Source organism: Sturnira hondurensis, unplaced genomic scaffold (assembly GCF_014824575.4).
Source record: "Sturnira hondurensis isolate 20B ecotype Veracruz unplaced genomic scaffold, ASM1482457v3 Scaffold0008196, whole genome shotgun sequence".
In the NCBI taxonomy this organism is placed as follows: Eukaryota; Metazoa; Chordata; class Mammalia; order Chiroptera; family Phyllostomidae; genus Sturnira; species Sturnira hondurensis.
In genome coordinates this window covers 19639472-19660712 of record NW_028080827.1, presented here as the reverse complement: position 1 = coordinate 19660712, position 21241 = coordinate 19639472, and the positions used below count along the sequence as shown (strand labels likewise).

Sequence of the window (21241 nt, the reverse complement as noted above, 5' to 3'; positions counted from 1 at the left end):
TGGCCTCAACTTTTAAGTTTTATCTTGGAGAGCAATTACGTTTTTCTTCCCAATATTTTTCTCTGCAGTGTTTTTTCTTTTCAGTCTTGTACTGACTGGACCGACTCAGATTACATGGTCTTGATTTTTATAGAATGTAATAAGGGGCATCGTTTTGTTTGGTACGCTAGTGTATGTGAATCGGCCAGGTGGAAGCTTTCAGAAAGTAGAGTCTCCGTGCATGTATCTGGCATGACATCTCTCTTTTACAGATGGGAAATGAGGCCTCAGGCAGGAGAGGTCACTTGCAGTGAGTGAATTCACGCAGTGAGTTCAGTACCTAAGATGGGACCAGAGGGCAGATAACCACCCTGACCAGGAGTGTTTTGTGGTTTTTCACTATAGGCTGTTCACTTACATTATTGGCTGGTTAGAGAAATGAGCACAGAGCAGTTAAATAATTTGCCCAGGCCGCATGGGAAATTATTGAGTACATTTCCCAGGGAATCCCCATCAGTGTAGGTGTTCTGGCAGGAGGACAATTTTAATGAGCAACCTAGAAGTATTGATCATATCTGAGATTTTGGACTTTTTTGTTTATGACATTTTGAACAATCCTTTTTAAAAGCTGTCTGAAATGGTATTGATACTAATTCTATCGCATTATTTTGCATTTTATCCAAAGTACAGATAAGGCTTCTGGATAGTTAATGGAGTAGAATATGTATATTACTTGTCCATGAAAGATAGTGTATTTTAAATTGTTTTAATCTAGAGTCATGACAGATTATTCTCTTCAATCTAAGTGAAGACTCTTATGTGTACATACTAGGTGCTCAGTTAGTGTGTTTTTGTTACTAATTTCACACTGTAAAAGCAAACATTATAGTACTGCAGTTGTAGGCAAATTATTCTAGAAAGATCTATAAATCTTCTTGATATGGGGATATAACTGCTGGGTTAATTTATAATAATCTAGCTTTATATTTTTGGCTTTTTCAATGTCCTGTTTTATAAGCTAAAGTATGTATTCTTAATGGGGCATTATTGCCCCCAAAGGGGTGAAGGTTGATTCTCTTGGGGGGAGCAAAAATATTACTTTTTATGCATAAAGCACAGAATGCATATAACATATAAACATGTATACAGTGAATCTGTGGCGTTAATGTTTCAGTGGGGAGGGCATGTCATAATTAGGGAAAAAATGTCTAAAAATGCCCAGAGGAGGGTGTGTATCTCCAGTTTCTGGCACAAAGCTCCTACTATGATACAATAAATTAGTACTTGGTTTTTGTCCCGGTTCCTAAACAGCTGCAGAGCGGTGAAGGTGAAAGGTGAGTCTTTGGTTGTTCAGTGACAAGCCCCTTTCAAGCACCCCAGAGTTTACATTAGTGAAGTAACTTCTGGAAAGCCTCTGAGGATGGGGCTCTGCTGCTGGGGGTCGACACTTTCGTCCAGTGCCCTCATCTCCTGGGTGGGGAGAAGGGCTGGAGGTTGAGTTAGTCACCCAGGTGATTAATTCTGCCTACACCATGGAACCTCCGTAAAACCCCACGCAGTGGGGTTTGGAGAGTTTTCAGGTTGGTGAACACACCGAGGTGCTGGGAGGGTGATGTGCCTGTTACCTTGCTCTTTGCGTCTCCTGCATCTGGCTGTTTGTTGCTGAGTTGTGTGTTTTTACAATACATTACTAATCTAATAAGTAAACTTCCTGAATTCTGTGAGCCATTTTAGCAAATTATTGACCTTGATAAGGGGGTTGTGAGAAAGCCCAATTTATAACCAGTTGGTCAGAAGTGCAGGAAAGAACCTGATATTTGCAATTGATGTCTCAGTGGGGTGGGGAGAGGGTGAGCCCTTAATCTGGGGATCCTGCGCTAACTCTGTGATAGAATTGAGTTAAATTGTAGGAAACACAAATGGTGTCCTCCAGGAACTGGAGAATTGCTCAGTGTGGAAAAACCCACACATCTGGTGTTAGAAGTGTTGGTTATAAGTGGAGTAGGAGACAAATTTTTCCTCTAGGGGCCTTAATGAAAATGGTCGAGAAACACTGGATCTGGTTGTATGTATAAGCTACGCCTTGGAGGAAATCCCCAGATACCTTTATATTCATTGTAAAGGTCAAACTTCTAGGGAAGTCGGAGTTTCCACTATATTCGTTAAAGATGTGACTTCAAAATGGTCCAGGAAATGAAGTGGTGGGGGCCTTTGCAATTGGTCTGTGCATTTTCGATATCTGTAGCTGCATCAGTTGGCTCACTGTGTAACCTCTCCTATGCTGACTTGCCTTGCATTTCCTAGACCTGAAAGTCAGGCTGTGGCTCAAGAAAAGGGAGGTGGAGAAAAACTCATCTGCCTACTTGAGTCACCCTTAGCCACTGTCAAAGCTGGGCTTATGGCTGTGGGGACCTTCTATTTGGGGCTATCTTATATAATCTGACAATGTCCCTTACTGTCACTATGAAAGGAGAAACTGTGGGTCAGCACTTTATGCCAAATGTGACAGATTTTAAAAGTTGATTCTTTCACAGTTGGTCTGCAGTGAGATTGCCTTCTCTCTCCACGTGTCTGGTGCATCAGAAAGCCTAGCTGGGGGGTATTTGTTACCATTACGTGGTCTGGGTAGGCATCGTGCTCAGTACTGTGCCTTGAACTCAGGAGGCACCAGGTAAACAAGACTTGGTTTCAAGAGAGAAGAAAAGCAGGTGGTTAGTAAAAGCCTGATGTGTTGTTTTGCTTTTCAAACAGAGCTGTCACTGCTTCACATAGGAGGGTAGTATTGTACACAGCATCCTTGTTCATAAAGTGTCAGTTTCATTCACCCCCAAGAACCGCTTGCTGGACTTTATCCCTTGAACGCTGATGAGGGCCATGCAGAGCTTAGACTTTCCTTGTGGCTCTTGGGTGTTCAGTGGGTCTTTTCCAAATAGCACCACCGAGTGAAGGGCAAGGAAGGGAAATTCTGTAATATTTGTTGTTCCTAATCAGTGAAGGAGAAATTAGACTAAACAAATATTACAGAGTTGTGACTTTGGTTTCCCAGCGCTAAACAATAATTATAGAGATTGAATTTCAAAAGCCCTGAGAGTCTATTGTAGTTTAATCTCCAATGATGCAGGTAGGTAAGGATTAAGTAGAATTTTTATGGTAGAAACAGTTCTTTCATATGATAGTTTTCTGTTTTCCCATTATAAATGAAAAGAATTATTCATCTGTTAATGTATGTTCCCCTGAATTTACTTGGTAACAAGATACCAGGGCAGAAATCACAGATTCCAGTTTAAGGAATCATTTGCAACTGATACGAAGAGTAGTGTCAGGAAACGAATACCAACAATGCGACACCCATCTGGCTACCTGATACCTGGGTCACTCCCCCAAGAGAATAGAGGCTAGTGCCTGCAATTTAAAAAAGAGAGTACGAAAATGATTAAAGTTTTGAATTTTTTTTTAAGAGAGAGAGGGAGGGAAAAAGAGAAAGAAACACTGACCAGTTGCTTCTTGCATTCACCCCAACCAGGGACCAAACCCACAACCCAGGCATGTGCCCTGACCCGGAATCAAACCGGTGACCTTTCTCTTTGTAGGACAATGCCCAGCCAACTGAGCTACATCAGTCAGGGCTAAACATTTGAGTTTATTGTTACAGAAAATAAAACACCAAGTTAGTGAGAGGAGGAATGGTTAGTGAAGAGGGTTTTAGTGGGGTCTGTCTTCCCTAGGTGATCAAATACATAGAATATACTACTGATTTCATATGTGTGTGTGTGTGTGTGTGTGTGTGTGTGTGTGTAGAAGGCATAATTTGGTAAAGGTGATTGTGTTGTGAAAAAGGAGGAAGAGGGAACTGAAAAATTAGAGAAGCTGGAAGGGAATAAATGAGTGAGTAAAATGGAGAGACTTTGTTTTAAGAAACAGTGCCCTAAATTATCAGTAAGCAAATGGATGATGGGAAATTTCTTCAGATTAGTCACTGTGGAGGTCCTCGCAGGCCTCCTTCTGCATCCACCTTGCAAAATGTTTTTTGTAGTCTTGCTTTGGAATTATTTTTAGAGCTTGTTATGAACCACACATAAGAAAAGTCATTTTCTTCCTAGTGAAGTCTTGTCTCATTGCTTTCATGATTCCCCTTACATGGTTCTGAGTGATATTTCGACTTGATTCTAAACATTCCTTTGAGGATTTTCAGGAGCATGCTGCGGGCTCTGTAGATTGGACCTGTCAATGGGAGCATCGTTGGAGTTAGTGTCAAGTTTTCCTCTGTGAGGCCTTTGGAAAAGACGGTACTCATTTTGATGTTGAGTTCACGTCATTAAGTGTTAGGCACATGTGTACACTAGAGGAAAAGACTAGGAAGACACACACCCGAGTGTTAATTGGCATCTTTGGGGATTTAATTTTCTTCTCTATACTTTTTCTATTTTCCATATTTTCTACAATGAACACATCCTTTAGAATCAGGAAAAAGAGAAGAAACATTGTCTGATTACTTCCTGCTCAGGTTCATTATGTGCTCAGGTTTGGGCGGCAGCGGCGGCTGACCTGGTGAGCAGGTGTTGAGGAAGAGCCCTGATTCGCTTTTCCTGAATCCATAGCCAGCCGCAGTGCTTGCGCCTGTTTCTCTAACTAAGTGCTGTTTTTAACAGTGTACTTCAAAGTTTTACCCCTTTCAAGCAGTAGTTAGTAAAAGAGGATACATTGGTTCTACTTTTATTTCAAGAACATTTTAATCTATCAGGCAGAAGTGGAATGTGATGTAAAAGTGTAGGTTAATTTCCTTAATGTTGGTGAACCATTTCTGATGAAGTACTGCTTACAATAAGTTTTNTGGTGAGCAGGTGTCGAGGAAGAGCCCTGATTCGCTTTTCCTGAATCCATAGCCAGCCGCAGTGCTTGCGTCTGTTTCTCTAACCAAGTGCTGTTTTTAACAGTGTACTTCAAAGTTTTACCCCTTTCAAGCAGTAGTTAGTAAAAGAGGATACATTGGTTCTACTTTTATTTCAAGAACATTTTAATCTATCAGGCAGAAGTGGAATGTGATGTAAAAGTGTAGGTTAATTTCCTTAATGTTGGTGAACCATTTCTGATGAAGTACTGCTTACAATAAGTTTTTATGTAAATAGTATGGTACAATTTAAAAATACAATTCAAAAATAGGTACAGTTTCTCTATGTGAGTTGAAGTGTCTTAGCTGTGGTTGTGGTACGTTTGGTCACGTTTATCACGTGGGTGAAAAAGAAAATAATTTGTGGGGAGAGAAGGAGGATGTTAAAGAGATCTTAAAACGTGGGGAACACTTGACGTTATGGTGATGCTAAGTAATTGTGGCTTTAAGGAAATAAAAACTGAAATATGAACAAAAAAATACATAACAGGTCATCCGAGGTATTTTGGGGGGCTGTGTTCACAGAAATTCTTAATATTGTGAGCAGCATATATAAGTTTGAAGTAAAAACATCTCTGTTTAGCTGATGCTTGCCGCTTCTGTCCTGTGAGGCTGCCCGTGGGTATTTCGGCATCTGTGATGTGTACTTAGCGCTGTGTTGGGAGCCGTGGGAGGAAGAACCCTTAGCTGCTGTCTGTGTTTGCAAGGCCTTTATAACATAGTTAAGGATGGCAGATAGATTTCAGACAAGTTCTTATACCAGCATTTCTCTCCAGGCCTAATTGAATAGTAAGGACAAACAAGTGGCACCGAGGGAGAGGCCACCGTGAGGTGAAGTCATCTAGAGGGACCTTCCAGGCTAGGGAAGGATGTTCATAATGTTGGCAGGAGGTAAGGTAGACTCTCCAAAACGTTTTTACTCTCCTTTTTCATGGAAAATATTTTCAAGAAATGACTTAAAAACTGAGAATTTTAGCCAAAAATGTCCTGACATCATTAGTAGATCTGTATCAGTGTTCTGAGGTTGGAGGTAATTTTGTGTCTCTCCCACCCCCAACTCTGGGGACATTTGGCAGTGCAGTAGGCACTTGGTGGCTACAAGGAGAGGTTCGCAGGACTGTCCCTGCCACTGCCGTGCACACACAACAAAGCCTCAAGTGTCAGTAGTGCTGAGATGGAGAAACCCTTGTCCACGTGTACTTGAAGGACAGCGAAGGGACAGTGGGTCCTGACAACCTGGGCTGCCACTAGTTCTTTGTGACCAGTGCCTCCCGGAGTTGCGGGACTGGGCTGGCATTAGATCATGAGAAACGTTAAAGTGGGTGCGATTCAGTCCTGAGCTTAGTTCATTTGGATTCACTCTAAACCAGGGATCTAGTAAAACACAGGCGGCAAACACAAGGCCTGTGGGCCAAATCCCACCCTCCACCTTATTTTATCCGGCCCGGCACCTTGTTTCTACCCGGCGGTAGCACCGAGCTCCTTGTCCCTAGTTAAGGAGTAGTTACATTTGTACAGTCCTAAAGTTACATTCGGCCCTTTGAAGGCAACCATGAAGCTGACGTGGCCCCTGCTAAAAATGAGTTTGACACCCCTATACTAAACGATTGCTGGTAAAAGAATTGTATGTGTATAAAAGACTTTTTTTTGCATTTGACCCAAGTTTGTGTCATATACAGTATTTGTATGTTAAGCATTGACTATCTCAACTTTTGTTCTTTGCCTGTTACCTCTGGGCTTAACAGAAAGAGTTAGGAATTTAGAATCAGAGTTCTGGATTTCAGGTTCTAGTTATGTGACCTTGGACAAGTTATTTATCTCAGTTACAGTTTACTCTGGGAAAAGGAATGATAAAATAAACCCTCTGTAGAACTAAAGGAGATAAATGTTGGTTTCTATTTGTGTGTATTTGTGTGTAGAAGGCTTACTTTGGTTGTAGAGAGGATTAAAGACAGTGTATGTTCGGCACTGAGAATGTTAACTTGCACACACAGGGTGGGGCAAAGGCAGGTTTACAGTTGTGAGTACGTGAAACGGCTTATTCTTATATTGCTACTTACTGTATTTTCCATGTGAACAATTGTAAACCTACTTTTACCCGAGCCTGTAGTTAGTACTCAGTAAATGTTAGCTGTTATGATTAATCCTTCCAGGAGTTCTGCATGGTGAGTGTCATTACATCCTCTGCCTGAGTGTGGAACCTGAGGTACAGAGAGGGCGTAACTGGTGTAGGACCGCACGGCGAGCAGGAGTAGGATTCAAACCCACGCCTTGATTTATCTTCAGACTCATAGGCTTACCATACTGCTTTGATTAAACAGCGGAGAAGAGCAGAAAAATGAGAAGGGAAAAATGCCTTTTTAAGGAATGATTTTGACTTTTCCCATACTAAAATTCCCTTTGCCCAGGTTTTCAGTTACCTGAGTGTCTCATGTTCCGCATGACAACACTGCTCTGTGGGGTGGATTTGTTCCTGAAATGACAGTGCACCTTTAGACCTTTAAAGAGATAAGCACACAATTTCATATATTTCAAAAAAAATTAAACTTTTATTTAAAAATAAATGTTAACAGCTCCTCCCAAGTTTGAGAATCTCTTATTTTAAGTCTTTATTCTAGAGGCTGTAGCTTTGTTTCTGGCACTTCCTGAAGGATTCTAACGCTAGTGCCCATGACCAGCCCCACTAGGTCTTTTCTCAGCGCACTGCCATTTTCATCTGTTGGTGCACTGGTGCCAGTGTACTAGTCTGCTGAAACTGAGCTACAGGTCTTTAAAACCAGAGTTTGATATACTTACAATGCCTTTCGGAGTAATTTACCTAACAGCTTCCTCTTTCCGCAGCTCCGAAGTTCAGAAGGATCAGTTAAGTAGGTGGATTAATTTATTCCTTCTGTGTCTGGTATTTTGTGGCATCAATAGAACCAGAGATACTATAGCTAATTTCAAGAACTGTCATCTAACTAGGGATGATATTTCCGTGCCTGGAATCCTGTGGAGAAAAATCTGGCAAACAAGGGAAGCTTTATGTAACCCTTTTCTACAGGAACCGTAGTTTTACAGTGGGTGCCCATGGGCAGAATTTTGCTAAACATCAAACTAAGCAAAACTGAGAGTTTCTTTAGAATTGTAAATGTATGAAATAAAATCCAACATTTTCTTAACAACATTGATATACAAGTAGCCCACTTTGGATAAACAAAAATGAATTGTTTACTAATTGTGAAAATTTCCGTGTTTCTAACTTCCTTACAATATAAGCAGTAGGAACACAGTGAATTCTCAGTTAACTAAACCCTGATTTGTGAGGAAATACCGAGCAAAAGTCCTTCCAGCCTATCTTAATTAGCCCAAAACCTGATTATGAGTTCAGTCTTCTGTGAACTTTAAAAGGATTCTGAAATTTAAGGTTCTTATTATTCTCTCTGTTAAGTAGATTTTTTAGATATATAATTCCAGCTGACTCAAACTGACTGTCAAGAGAAGATAATGCCTCTTTACTTTATAAAATCACAAACTTCTAGAGCAGAATGGACTTGAACAACCATGCACAGCAACCCTCTTACTTTACAGGACAGAAAATTAAGGCACAGAAAGATTGATGAGTTCGTGCAGGATGGCACGGGTGGGCAGAGCCAGGAATGAAAGCCAGGCTCTCTGACCTGGCCCTGTTCTCTTCTCCCTGTTCCGACTTCTTCATAATTTTGAAAAATTGAGGCTCTGATTTTTTTATTGTGGTAAAATACACTTAGCACAAAGTTGTTAAATTAAAAACAAATCTCTTTGGGAAAAAAGGCAGAGCAACTGTACAGGATAAACAATAGAAAAAATCTCTTTGAATAGGTAAACACATGAACGTGAAATGAAGTCAAAAGATGCACAAAGGTTTACGATGTACAGCACAGCTCCCTCTATCCAACTCCTGCCATCCCGGTCCCCTCCGTGGAGATGGCCACTGTGAAGAATGTGGCATTTTAAGTAGACTGCTTAGTCTAATAACGTGCCCCAGCTGATGTGATGGCCTTCTTCTGCACGGATTGCAGCCTGGCCTGCCAAGTTTAGGTCATGCCCAGCAGAGGAAAAACATAAGCTGTGGAATTGGAACACGGAGAGATTTGTGAATTGGATTTGAAAATTATCCTAAATCCAAGTTATTTCCAGTAATAGAAGTAGGTGCTCTCTTATAGCAGTACTCTGTTACTCAGATAATGAATGTCTTTTGTACAAAGAGCCTAAAGTATTTTAAAAGAGCCCTCATGTATCCTCATGACATGTGAAATCCCTGGCCGAGTATTGCATAATTGCATGCAACTGCTGTAGGGTCTATAACACATTGGCCAAAAAGGAAAAAAGGAATTATGTTAATGTTTGAGTTAACCTCCCCAGCCTCTGTGAAGCCGTCAGTGTGGGACACCACAAGCATCTGCTTCTCGGCCTCCCTCAGTGAAAAACCTCAGTGCCGGGTCCTTGGGTGGGGCACACCCAGGCATTTGGCCCGGGGAGTTCCAGCAGGGTGAGCAAGTTGGGTGAGGATGGGAAAAGGAGCTCCAGGAGTGTATGTGCACCTGTGACTCTGCGGCCCCAGTTGAGGTTGTAGAGCAGGAATAGCAGCTGGGCAGCAGCGGGCTTCCGGAACTGAAAGCTTAGAGACTGGGTTGATAGCCCCAGGCAGTGGCTGCCCTGCCATGGTGGGAGGTCGGGCTGGAGAAACTGCAGCTCTAGACCCAGGGCACCACAGACAGCTTTGCCCAATTTTAAAAGGCAAATCTCCCGCAGCGAAAGGGAGGAGGACGGAGACTGCAGGTGGTTCTCTTTGGTACCTCTGTGTGACTGAGCATCTGACAACAGGTTTCACCTGGTGGGGAAGTTTGGTGGTGGCTTAGAGAGAGATGAGACTGGGTTTAGGGAGAGATAAGGAGAGGAAAGGCAAGGTGGGGTTTTTTGACTTCTTTACCGTTAGACTCTTGAAATGTGGGTTTCGTGTTCCACTCTGCAGCAGCGTTTTGTTACGTTTTGTTTTCAGTTTCCCTGATCCTAAGACTCTCCGAGAGGACACAGTAGAAGTTCTGATTCCTTGACCTGTGTCCCAGAGATTCTGCCTCAGTCTGAAGTAGGAGGCATACTGACTGCTGAATACGGGGGTAGTTTTAACAAGTGTCTAGGTGGTCTGGGTGTTTTTATTTTTAGGGAACACTATCAGATCAGGGCCCGGACCTTTGTTTTCATCAGTTCTAATGTTCTGCTCTACATCTGTCCTCAATTATAAATACAAATATTGAGGGTATTGGGAGCCTTAACTGGCCCATTTACAAGCTCTGTCCAGAAAGTATCCAGCCATGTAATATGAAGAATAGAGACATTTATTAAAGATACAAGAAACACTATACATAGGACAATAACACCTCAGCCCCTTCAAAGTAGGCACTTGGGACCTTACGCACTTCTCCCAATTGCCATCAGCTGCCACGTCATATTTTCCTGAGTCTCAAGGGTCAGAAATCTCTTCCCTTTCAAAGGTGATTTTACTTTTAGGAAAAGCCGGAAGTCACGTAGGGCGCCATATCTGGGATGTAGGGGGTGCTGAGTCACCTGGGTGATTTGATGTTTCCCTAAAAAACTCTACACAAGATGTGATGCACGAGCGGGTGCATTATCGTGATGAAGCTGCCAATCACCAGTTGCCCACAGCTGTGGCCTTCTGAGTAATCTGAATAGTTTCCACAGAATGTTCAAACTTCTCACAGAATTTGATGTAGATTCATTGCTCTACTCATTTTGAATGTGATGTCCCCACAGTGAGCATGCTCACTGAGTGGCATCTACTACCCCCACTAACCAGTAGAGTGAAGTCGTCATTGTTCACACATGCGCATTCCAGTTCACTCTCTTTGGCTTCCAGGGTACATTGATGTGCAGACTATTCTTGTTATATTAACAACGGCTGGACTTTTTCCAGACAGACCTTGTATATTAAATTAGAGCTTTATTTTAAAAAAGCATGCATGTTCCTCATCTGTTTAAACACTGGAACATTGTTAGTTCATAGTGACTATTAAACCATCGATGCTGTTGATCTTTGCACGTAGAACTGAGAGGCGTTTTATTCTGTTGGTCCTGGCATCATAACAAATACTCTGATATTTTAAAATTATCCAGAATTTGTGGTAATTGGTAGAAACTATGTTTTACAGTTAGAACTATTATAAGGAGAAAATGGCCATTGTTTCATCGCAGTCATTTTCACAATTTAAAATGTAAATTAAAAACTTCAATGATTGTATTTTTTCTTCTCAGATAGGAACCAAGGCTTTAGCCTTCTCAGCTCATTGGCTGGAGCAAACCATAGCATCGCATCAGCAGACACCTGTCACTCACAGGTAAAGGTTTTTCCTTGGTCTTTTCTCCTCTTTGGCTTTAATTTCTCCCAGTAATTATGGATCTTTACGCCATTTATCATTTTTTCTTTCCATTTGAGAAGTGACAGAATATTAAAAATAGATAAAAGGAGAACTTAAAACAGCCTTCTTGTGCCCCGTGCCTGTTGAGAGAAGCATGCTTGAGCTTCAGACCAGTGAGCCCTTTCAAGATGTTTGCAGTCTGGGTTGTTTCATGTTTTCTTGCTAGGTTGCTTTTCAAAAAGTGCTAGCGTTTCCTTTAGGCATGAAGTTGCCTCCAGATCTTTAAATATAAAATGAAATCATGGTTCTTTTTCAGTAATTCCCATGTACAAGGCCCTGTACAAATCTGAGGCAGGATCCTTGCCCTCAAGGAGCCTGTTAGACGGATTTCAACTCTTTGTCCTCTAGGACGTTGAGCCAGATTTACCTTGGTCGGTGTGCTGGAAGCTAGGGCACCTAGACGGTCCTGCATTGGCTGTCTAGGCATCTTTTTCATCAGTCTGAGCTGTTGGTGTTAGGGTCATGTTCATTTCCACATTTCAAATAAAACGTGGATCTTAAACACAACAAATAATATGTTTTGATAGTAGCAAAATCATGGCACTTTCTAATTTTTCTTTGAGGAAAAATACTCCTGAGTTAGTGAATTTTTAGCTATGTTGTTATGTGATGCTCAGCCTTCTTCCATCTCCCCTTGCCTCTAGCTCCTAATACTGCTTCTCTAAAGGCAGCCAGTGGGTGGAAGTGTGAACCTTCTGGATTTGGTTCTGAAGTAGCCTGCTATTGAATTATTGCTTGCGTGCATTTTCCTCAACAGCAGCCCTGTTTGCCAGCAGCAGATAGGACTGAATCCCTCTTGGATCATCGAGGTGGTGCAGCTAACACAGCAGATGCTCAGGTTGATAGCATTGTGGGTAAGTTCCTCCTTGGGCTGCCAAGAGGCAGCTCTGTGGAACTTGGAATAGTCGATGTATCAGGGAATGAATCATCCAGGGGGGAATTGACTTTATATATAGACAAGGGAAGAAAATGTGAGCCTTGCAATGGCTGTCAGAAAAAGGAGGGAGAATAAATACATTACAAGTTCATGGGTATCATTTTTCTCTCTGATTCTCTTAGCAGGATCTTGATTCAGGTTGTCTTAGTTAGAATAGTCAGAACCGGGCAGTGAAACAGCTTTATATATCTGTATTCCATAGTTTTTCCATAGTATTGGGTTGGCCAAAAAGTCCATTTAGTTTTTTCTGTAAAATAAAAGACTCATTTTTCATGTTCACCAATAACTTCATTGATTTGGATATGTTGAGTATGTCAGCTCGCTCCCACACGGTTGCATATTGGTTGTTCTCAGTTCATGTCTCAGTTTGATCTCTATCAACTTCACCTTGTCTACCCGACTGTGGAGCATCGTCCAGTGAGAAATCTCTAGCATGAAACTTTGCAAACTACTTTTGACACATTCGATCAGTCACAGCACCTTCTCCATACACTGCACAAATCTTTTTTTGCATTTCAGTTGTGTTTTTACCTTTCTGGAAGTAATAACTCATAATATGCTGAAACTGTTGCGTATTCCAAATTCAATATTAAAATGGCTGCACAAAAATTCACCCATTTTGATAATTTTTTAAATGTATGCTGATATGACAGCTGTCACAATACAATCTAACAAAAGTTTTTGAATGAAGTTAAAGACAACTAAGTGCCAGTAGCCATTATACAGAAAAAGCCAAAAGAACTTTTTAGTCAACCCAATATTTAACAGTAGTCAAAATTGATGGTAACAAGAATAATATAACTTTATAATCCCTTTCACATCTTTTTAAAGTTATTTTATATCCACTTTCTCATTTGATAATGAAGTTAGGTAGAGAAGTTATTTTACGGGAACGACTGCGAGGCTCAGGGGGGTTCAGTAGCCTGCCCGAAGGTGCCCAGCAAGGTCCTGGCACAGAGACTGCAGTCCAGTCTGTTGCCCCAAAGGCAGAAAGCCCATTGGGGGTGATTGTAAGTGTTGTTTTGTCAGAGGGCTGTGACATCTCAACTCTCGCATTGTGCCATAGCGGGCCCCATGCAGTAACACATTTTTAAAAGCGCTTTTCCTCTGATAACAAGATAATCCATGTAGAAAACCCACAGGATTGTTTATAGAAACATATTAAGAAGAAAAAAACCCATGTAATCTCTTTTCTCTCTAGTTTAAGGTCAGCCTTGTCCTTTCATTTGAATCCTTCCTATAGACTTTTTAAAATTGAGGTGTAATTGACAGACCATATTATATTAGTTTCAGCTGGCTTTTAAACCTGCCAAAGTCCCTTTTATGAAAATAAACCATTAACCACAATGAAGAAGATAGTTAAGACAAGAACTAACCTAAGTAATTTGGGAAAACAATTTTGACTGGATATGTTAGGGCTAAAAACAAAAAGAACTGATAAAAAGTACTGTACTTCGCTGAATAAATTTGACTTTCATAGGAAAATGGCTTAGAAATTCTAAAATTATATGTATTTACATATATTATGGTTGAAAAATTAGGAAAATACAGTGTAAAGAGAGCTAGGTTTTCTCACTGTCAGAGAAGTTACAAATAAGGAAAGGGAAGGTTGGGGTGAGCCCTTTGGTATTAGACTGAAATTGAAGGTATCAGTGTGAACACTTGGTTTTTAAAAGTTGTATGTATAGTTAGAGCAATAGAGAAATATAGAGGTGTACATGCACATGTTCGTACATATGTGTATTTCCTAGATCTATCCACTGAGGGGGCCTAAAAGCAACAGTGATTCAGTAGCAACGGACACACTTAGCTCTTGGGTCTTGGTTTCCAACTACTATTCTCCAAAAAGATACCAGGGCTACCTGGAGAAGTGATGATTCCTGGGCTGGGGCAGAAAAAGGGCAGGATGAACCTGGAGCATCTCATGGTACCAGAAAGTAAGAAAGTGCTGGAAAGGATTGGGGAGCCCTGGCTGGTGTGGCTCAGTGGCCTGAGTGCTGGCCTGCAAACCAAAGGGGTTTCTGGTTCGATTTCCAGTCAGGGCACAGGCCTGGGTTGCAGGCCAGGTCCCCAGTCAGGGGTGCATGAGAGGCAACTACACATTGGTGTTTGACTCCCTCTCTTCCTCCCTCCCTTCCCTCTCTAAAAATAAATAAGATCTTAGAAAAAAAAGAATGGGGATATATTGAAAAGGCTGAGGAAACAACCTGAAAGAGCTAAAGCTGAAATAATTTGACCAGCAAAATAAATTAATGCAGCATTAGGTTATATAACCCATAGAATAAAATAAATATTTATGCAAACATACTACTATAAATAAATAGTTGAATAAACAAAACAATAACTGGGAAACAAAGGGCTTCTTCTCCTTACAGAAGAATTCCATTTAGTAAATGTGGACGGAATGAGGGAAATAGAAAATCACCATTGAGTCACACACCACAGTGATAGTTCTTACAGGCCAGATCCATTGATGGGCATTAAAATTAGTAGATGAAAATTTGAGAAGAAACATGATGTTTGCATAGTCTTAAAATATTTCTCTCAAGATATGTATTAAAAGGAGAAAATAGTAACTTTATCCCAGAAAACTGGCAGATACTACTTCAGGTGATGACGACTCTCTCATCAGAACTTAGACGTTTGTATCGACATCATCTTCCCCTGATGTGCACTGAACGGGCACTCAGTTTCCTTCTGTTTTTGCCAATAACCTTGGTCTCATAATAAGAAAACCTTAGACAAACCCAAAGTGAGGGACATTACACAAATAACCAACCAGGACTCTTCAAAAGTGTTTAGTCATAAAAGATGAGGGACTGTCACAAGTGGCAGAAGAGATTTGGCAGCTTGGGCCTGTGTGGATGCCGGAGCAGAGAGGAAAAGCGGAGGAAGTCTGAAGGAAGTCCATAGTTTAGTTTACAGCACTGCACTGTTGTTACCTTCTGGACGTTTATACTTATAGTGTGGTTATGTAAGATGTTAACATTAAGGGAAGGCAGGTGAGGGGCATATAGTATTTTTGTAAGACTAAAATTATTTCAAAAAATGTCTAAGGTTTTATTTATTTTTTTATTTATAGAGAGAGGGGAAAGGAGGGAGGAAGGGTGGGACAGAAACATCAATGCCTGGTTGCCTCTCACGTGGCCCCCACTGAGGACCTGGCCCACAATCCTGGCATGTGCCCTGACTAGGCATTGAACTGGCGACCCTTTGGTTTGCAGCCCATGCTCAATCCGCTGAGCCACACCAGCCAGGGCTCAAAAAAAATTTTTTTAAAGGCAAAACTAAACCAACAGAAGTAAAAACTTCAACTCCATGTTTTTTCCCTTTCTCTGCTACACTTCCTCCATTCCTCACCTCCCATTCACTACTCAGTGCACTCCCATCTAACCTTGGCCTTCAGTTCCCACCAGCTCAGCTCACCAACAGCCCCCGAGCCGCAGAATCTAATAGATCTCCTCCATTTCTCATCCTGGTCTCTTGGCAGCATTTGGTACCATGGATCAGTCTCTTCTGAAACAATGTCGTCTCTTGACTCACCCCACACATCCTATAGTTGGACGATTTTCCTACTTCTCTGATTACTCCTTCTTTCTTTGGAAGATTACTCTTTTTTACCTAGTCTGTACATATTGCCATTCCTCAATGCTCCACTTTGACTCCTCTTCCAAATCTATATTTAAGCATGAAGTGATTCTGTTTGTGTTCACAGTTCAGTTATCATGTGCACAAGGGTAAATCACAAATTTTCATCTCCAGCCCTGTATGCCAACTGCCAACACGACATGCCCATTGAGCTAAAGCAAATTTATTAACCAAAGTGCATTTTAACACCAAATTGTTTATTTGACATTGTAGATGCAAAGAAGTGTAAGTTGTCATCTTTGTCTCCCCGGAGCTTACAGTCTAAAAATGCAGGCATCGGCCTAACGCAATTAGGCCGATGTAGTTAAGGTTGTAGGCCTGAGTTCTGGACCACTGTGTTCAAATCATGGCTCTACCACTAGCAGTGAGATGACCTTGAGTGTGTTATCTAGCCTCCATGGGCCTTAGTTCCCCCTTCTGTAAAATTGGGGTTAACACATCTTTCCTTACAGCGTGCTGTGGCCAACATGAAACAGTGAAACGGTGTAAGTCAAAGCACTCAGTGTGCAGACACAAAGTAAACACTCTTACTGTAGGAGCATTTCTTACAGTTACAGTGGCGAGGTGTCAGAACACAAACTCGCACGCGCCAGTGCCGAGGCGGTCTGTAAACACTAGGTGTGGGACGAATCCAAAGGGAGGAGCCCTGTGAGCTGGCACAGTCCAGGGAGGGCATCCTGGAGGTGGTCAGCCTGGAGGGGCGGATGAGTTAAAATTCTGATTAAAAACAAATATTGATAATGAGGCAACATGCTATGGTGCAAATAGTAAAGGATCTGTAGCAGGAAAACAGGAATCTAAATCCGGTTTACCTCTGGAGAGTTGTGATTCTAATGAGTTCACTTTTAAACCCAGGTTTCTTCAGGTGTAAATTGTGGACAGTGATATCTGCTCTAATCAGTAATAGATGTGAAAATATTTGATGTACAGTGAAAAGGGTATAAATTTCAGGCATTTATTGCTGAATCAGTGTACATTAGTGGGGAGTGTGGCCTAGAGAGTTGGAAACACCTAAGTCTGAATCCAAGTTCACACTTACTAGCTGTGACCTTCAGCAAGTCACTCCAACACAGAGCTCTAGTTTTCTCATCTCTGAAATGGAAACCGTATGCCTTGCCTCATGTCCTAGCTGTTTATTCGGGAGGGCACACCAGTAGCCAAACAGGGTCAAGTACCATGAACTGTGAAGCTGGTACACAGGGCACTCATTCAGCGGTCGCTTTCATCAAAGCCAGGACTGATTGCCTTAGGATTCTGCGTGTTTAGCGCATGTATAAATAACGTGTGACAATGTGACAAATCCTTATTTCAGATCCCATGTTAGATCTGGATATTCAAGAATTGGCCAGTCTTACTACGGGCGGAGGAGATTTGGAGAATTTTGAAAGACTGTTTTCAAAGTTAAAGGAAATGAAAGGTAATCGGACCCATTGTGTCTAACATGTTTCCATACTGATACTCCTTGGTTTTACATTGTAGGGCTTTACTTTGTAACTGTTGATTAGATTCTATGCTCTGGTCTCATCTGTCTTGAGAAACTTAGCTACTGGGAGTCTGTGCGACCCTCTGGTGGTAAAAATTCCCTGGGGACAATTTTCCTCTTCCTTGGTTCTCTTTCCTCTTATTTTCCCTTCTTCTTCTGCCTCTGTTTCTTTCAGTGAGTCTCATTAAATGGAATCAGTGAGACCCCTCCCAGTTTACTCACATCATTCCCATCGGGAGAATTTGGAAGACTTAACTTTCCCGACAGCTGTAATGACTACACCATAAACATATCTTTGAAACCCATCTCCCATCTTCTAGTGTTAGAACATCCAAACACTCCAGATTCTCTTGTGCTATTAGACGAATTTCTTAAGATATATTTTCCCCCTAGACAAGGCTGCGACGCTTCCTCACGAGCAGAGAAAGTTGCATGCAGAAAAGGTGAGACATCAGTCAGGTATTTATTGAGTGCCTGCGAAAGGTCCAGTGCTGTTAGAAGGATGGCACTTACCTACTAATTGTACACTTGTATTTCCGAAGTGTCTTAGTGTGAACTTTTCATTGGATTTTTAACATAACTAATTGAATATTTATACAATGGTAACTTAGTTGCTGCAGTCAAACCAAGATTTTTCCAATGTATGTTGAGTGACATGGAACTTTTTATTGAGATGCAGGATGTTTGCCTTCCTATCTGTTGGGCTGGAAAACTCTTAATTATTTTGTTTTGTTTTGTTATTACCAGCACAGTAATGTTCTTGGCAGGAAACATATATTATTTATGGTATTCTACTGTATGAACGTGTCATAATTTATCCAGTTCCCCTTTGGACAGTTAGGTCATGTGTGTGCATTTTTTTCTTTTGTAAATAGGCTGTGTGTGTCCTCACACATCACCAATTTGCACAACTCTTTTGTATCCTGAGTATAAATCCCTAGAAGTGAAGCTCCTGGGTCAGGGTAGTCGAGGGTTTTGATGTATGTTGCCAGAGGGCTGGAGGGCAAGGTGTAGAATTTTAGGTCTTAGTCGGTTCAAAGTATGACACGAAATGAGCCGAAATTTAGCTGTTGGCTAAAATTTGTTGCATGTTTCTCTCCACAGGTTGCCAAAGCCTTCTGGATGGCAATTGGGGGAGACAGAGATGAAATTGAAGGCCTTTCGTCGGATGAAGAACACTAATTGCTCATCCTAGGGTTTGACTAACAAAGATGTCCCCTCCACCTGGGCCCCTGCCCTGTTATAGTTTGCTGAACTTTTCCTCATCATGTTGGCTGCCTCACTCGTTTATAGCGTCCCCTTGATTGTAGTTTTTAGTGGAGGGTTAAGGAGAGAGTTTTCCTCCCTCAGTGTATTACCAGGGAGTGAGGAGCATGGCAACAGTAAGGACTGAGAATTTTTCAGATACACTTCTTTCTAGGAACGGGGGTGGAATCAGAGGCTCAGAGGCCTGTGTGATTTGCCCATGTTGAAGAAGAAAACCCCTCAGCCACCCTTAGTCAGCCTTCTAAGTGACGTGCCCGTGTTCACACTCGATTACTGCAGATGAGGAGTGTGCGCCACCCCTCCAGGGTGTTCTGGATTTTCTGCTTCCAAGGAACTCACTGCTCTGAGCTTCGATGCTTTTGGGGAGAAGAAAGGCAGCAGCTGCCGATTGGATTTGTGCTGTAGTATAGGTGGGGCCAGTGACAGCGGCCCTCAGGTTAGTCTCTAGCTAAAAAAAAAATTGCTTCTGGGCATTTCAATGAAAATACAATGTCTGAGCTCACATTAGAAAGTATTGAGAAGCCAGTGTGAATTTCTAGACCACAGTAAATGAGGCAAAGCTTTCCTACTCTGGTAGGCATAAAACAGACCCCTTTGTCAAGTTGTTGGGGGAGGGAGGGGTTGCCTGTGTTAGAGGCAGAGAAACTTAAATCCCTAAATGGGCCACTGAAACAGTATGTGGTCACATACCAAGATTTTAGCATTAGTGATATGAAGAAACTCTTCTTGCTTGAGTTCTCTTGAGATGTCAGGTGTGTTGTCACACTTTATACCCTCAAGAGAAAGCAAGTTTCTTCTTCCTTTTCTCCAAAACACAGATCACTGCCAAAATAGCGACACTAAGGAGAGCGTGAGATGGGAAAGGATGTGAGTTCCTGAGTGCCTTGTGTTTCTTCCCGGGCTGAGTGGGTCAGCCGCAGGGGAACTGACCACGGAAGGGAGAGTTTCCAGAGGAGCGGTGGGAAATACGGCAACTAAACCATCCCCGGTGTGGCCTCCGCCGCGGCTGTGCGTGGCAGAGCACAGCAGAGCTGGACGGTGCTGGGACATGGGCTGAGAACTGCCCTCTGGCTGGTGCGCTCACTAGCAGACACAGGTTCAGACTCCTCTGTGCACGTCTTCCAAGCACCGCGGAATGAGAGGTGGATGGCAGGAGGAAAGGGTGGCCCGAGTGCCAGGCCAGGACGACCTCGGGGGCGGGGGGGGGAGGTTTCAGTGGTGGGAGCCGTTTCAGGACACTGGGGAGGCTGTCTTGCTTAGTGACTTTTTAAAAACTATTCTGAAGGATTATTGAGTCTGTAGTTTCACACCATTCCATTAGTGTTTCTTTGGGAAGGCTCCGTCAGCCATTCATTAGGAATGTAAGGGAAGTTGGCTCCCTGTTGCAAAATGAAAGGTGGAATATGCTTTTCTTAAAACACGAGAGGTTTCAGGTAATACATTAGGATCACATGGTTCCCGAAAACCGATCAGAAAAAGCTGTGAACTTGATTCTGTGGATTAAACAAGCCAGATGATTAAAATGTGATTTGTTTATAAAGTCTGTTCACGTGTGCTATGATTTTGTTGTCGTTCAGTAGAGAACCTATGTGAAGGAAGCCTTCCTACACTGGATTAGGCATCTAAGCATAGCGGCCCCTTCTAGCGGAATAAAAGTATCCAGTGGCATCTACTAAAGACCCAGGTGAAGAAGAGTGATCATGAGCTAATAGTGCAATAAAAGTTAAAATCTATCTGAAGTAATCTCCGTATGTGGTGTCACAAGTTACTATGAACTGTCCATCTGGGGTTTAAAATGAGAGACTAGGTTCTCCCCTCCCCACTGGCTCCAGTGTTTCTCTGTTTGAGTAACACACTGGCACATCGTAGCCCTTTAATTTTGGTTTGTATTTGTATTTGATAGTTTGATGAGTATGATCACAAAGTTTGAAGGTCCATGAGTGATGGAAGGTAGGGGAGAGACAAGAATAAACTTTATTCCCTGAGAAAATCATGTGTTATGTAATAATTTTAGAGTGATGAAGACATAGATATTTTTATAACTTTAAAATATGTTATCCTGCCAGAGTATGAGGAGATTGACAGAACCAGTTTGCTGGCTCTCTATTTATAGAACTTGGCCACATCTAATTCAGAGAAGCTGGAGATTCAGGGAAGCTAGACTTAGATGGCTGCGTAATATGGAATGCGATTCAAGGACCATGGAGCATGTAAGGCCATGACTGCAACTGCTCATAACACGAAACGTGATATGCGGCCAACGTGAAGTTCCCATTGTGGAGAGGCGGGGATAAACATGTTCGCCGTGGCTGATGTCCGATCCCCTCAACCTTGGACCAGTCTCTCAACAGTGACCCCAGACACAGAAAGTGCACGTGGACTGCCCCTGGCCTGCCTTGGCCAGCCATGGAAAAACAGTCTTAGAAGAATCACTGTCTAAGGGTAAGATGAGAGCTCCATGAACTATTCTGAGCTTGAGTGTTTGCTGATGCAAAGCTAAATTTAGCAGACACGTGTCTAGTGTGGTCAGAGGTCCTGATTCATTGAACTCTCTGATTGATGGAGACAGAGTTCCAGAGAGTGCT

The 21241-nt window shown here is 42.1% G+C and overlaps 1 protein-coding gene across 4 annotated transcripts in view; it reads left to right on the top strand.

The window, feature by feature from the left end:
• AAGAB (alpha and gamma adaptin binding protein) overlaps positions 1-20184 on the top strand; it is a 49906-nt gene extending 29722 nt beyond the window's left edge. For 2 of the 4 annotated variants that reach the window (XM_037054208.1, XM_037054206.1), the window contains exons 6-10: positions 11159-11241; positions 12080-12176; positions 17220-17324; positions 17711-17833; positions 18495-20184. In XM_037054208.1, the coding sequence (XP_036910103.1) occupies positions 11159-11241; positions 12080-12176; positions 17220-17324; positions 17711-17833; positions 18495-18538 (452 nt within the window). In that variant the 3' untranslated portion in view covers positions 18539-20184. The remainder of the gene's footprint in view (positions 1-11158; positions 11242-12079; positions 12177-17219; positions 17325-17710; positions 17834-18494) is intronic. The other 2 variants (XM_037054209.1, XM_037054207.1) reach the window with 2 other exon arrangements.
• The last annotated feature ends 1057 nt before the right edge of the window (positions 20185-21241 follow it).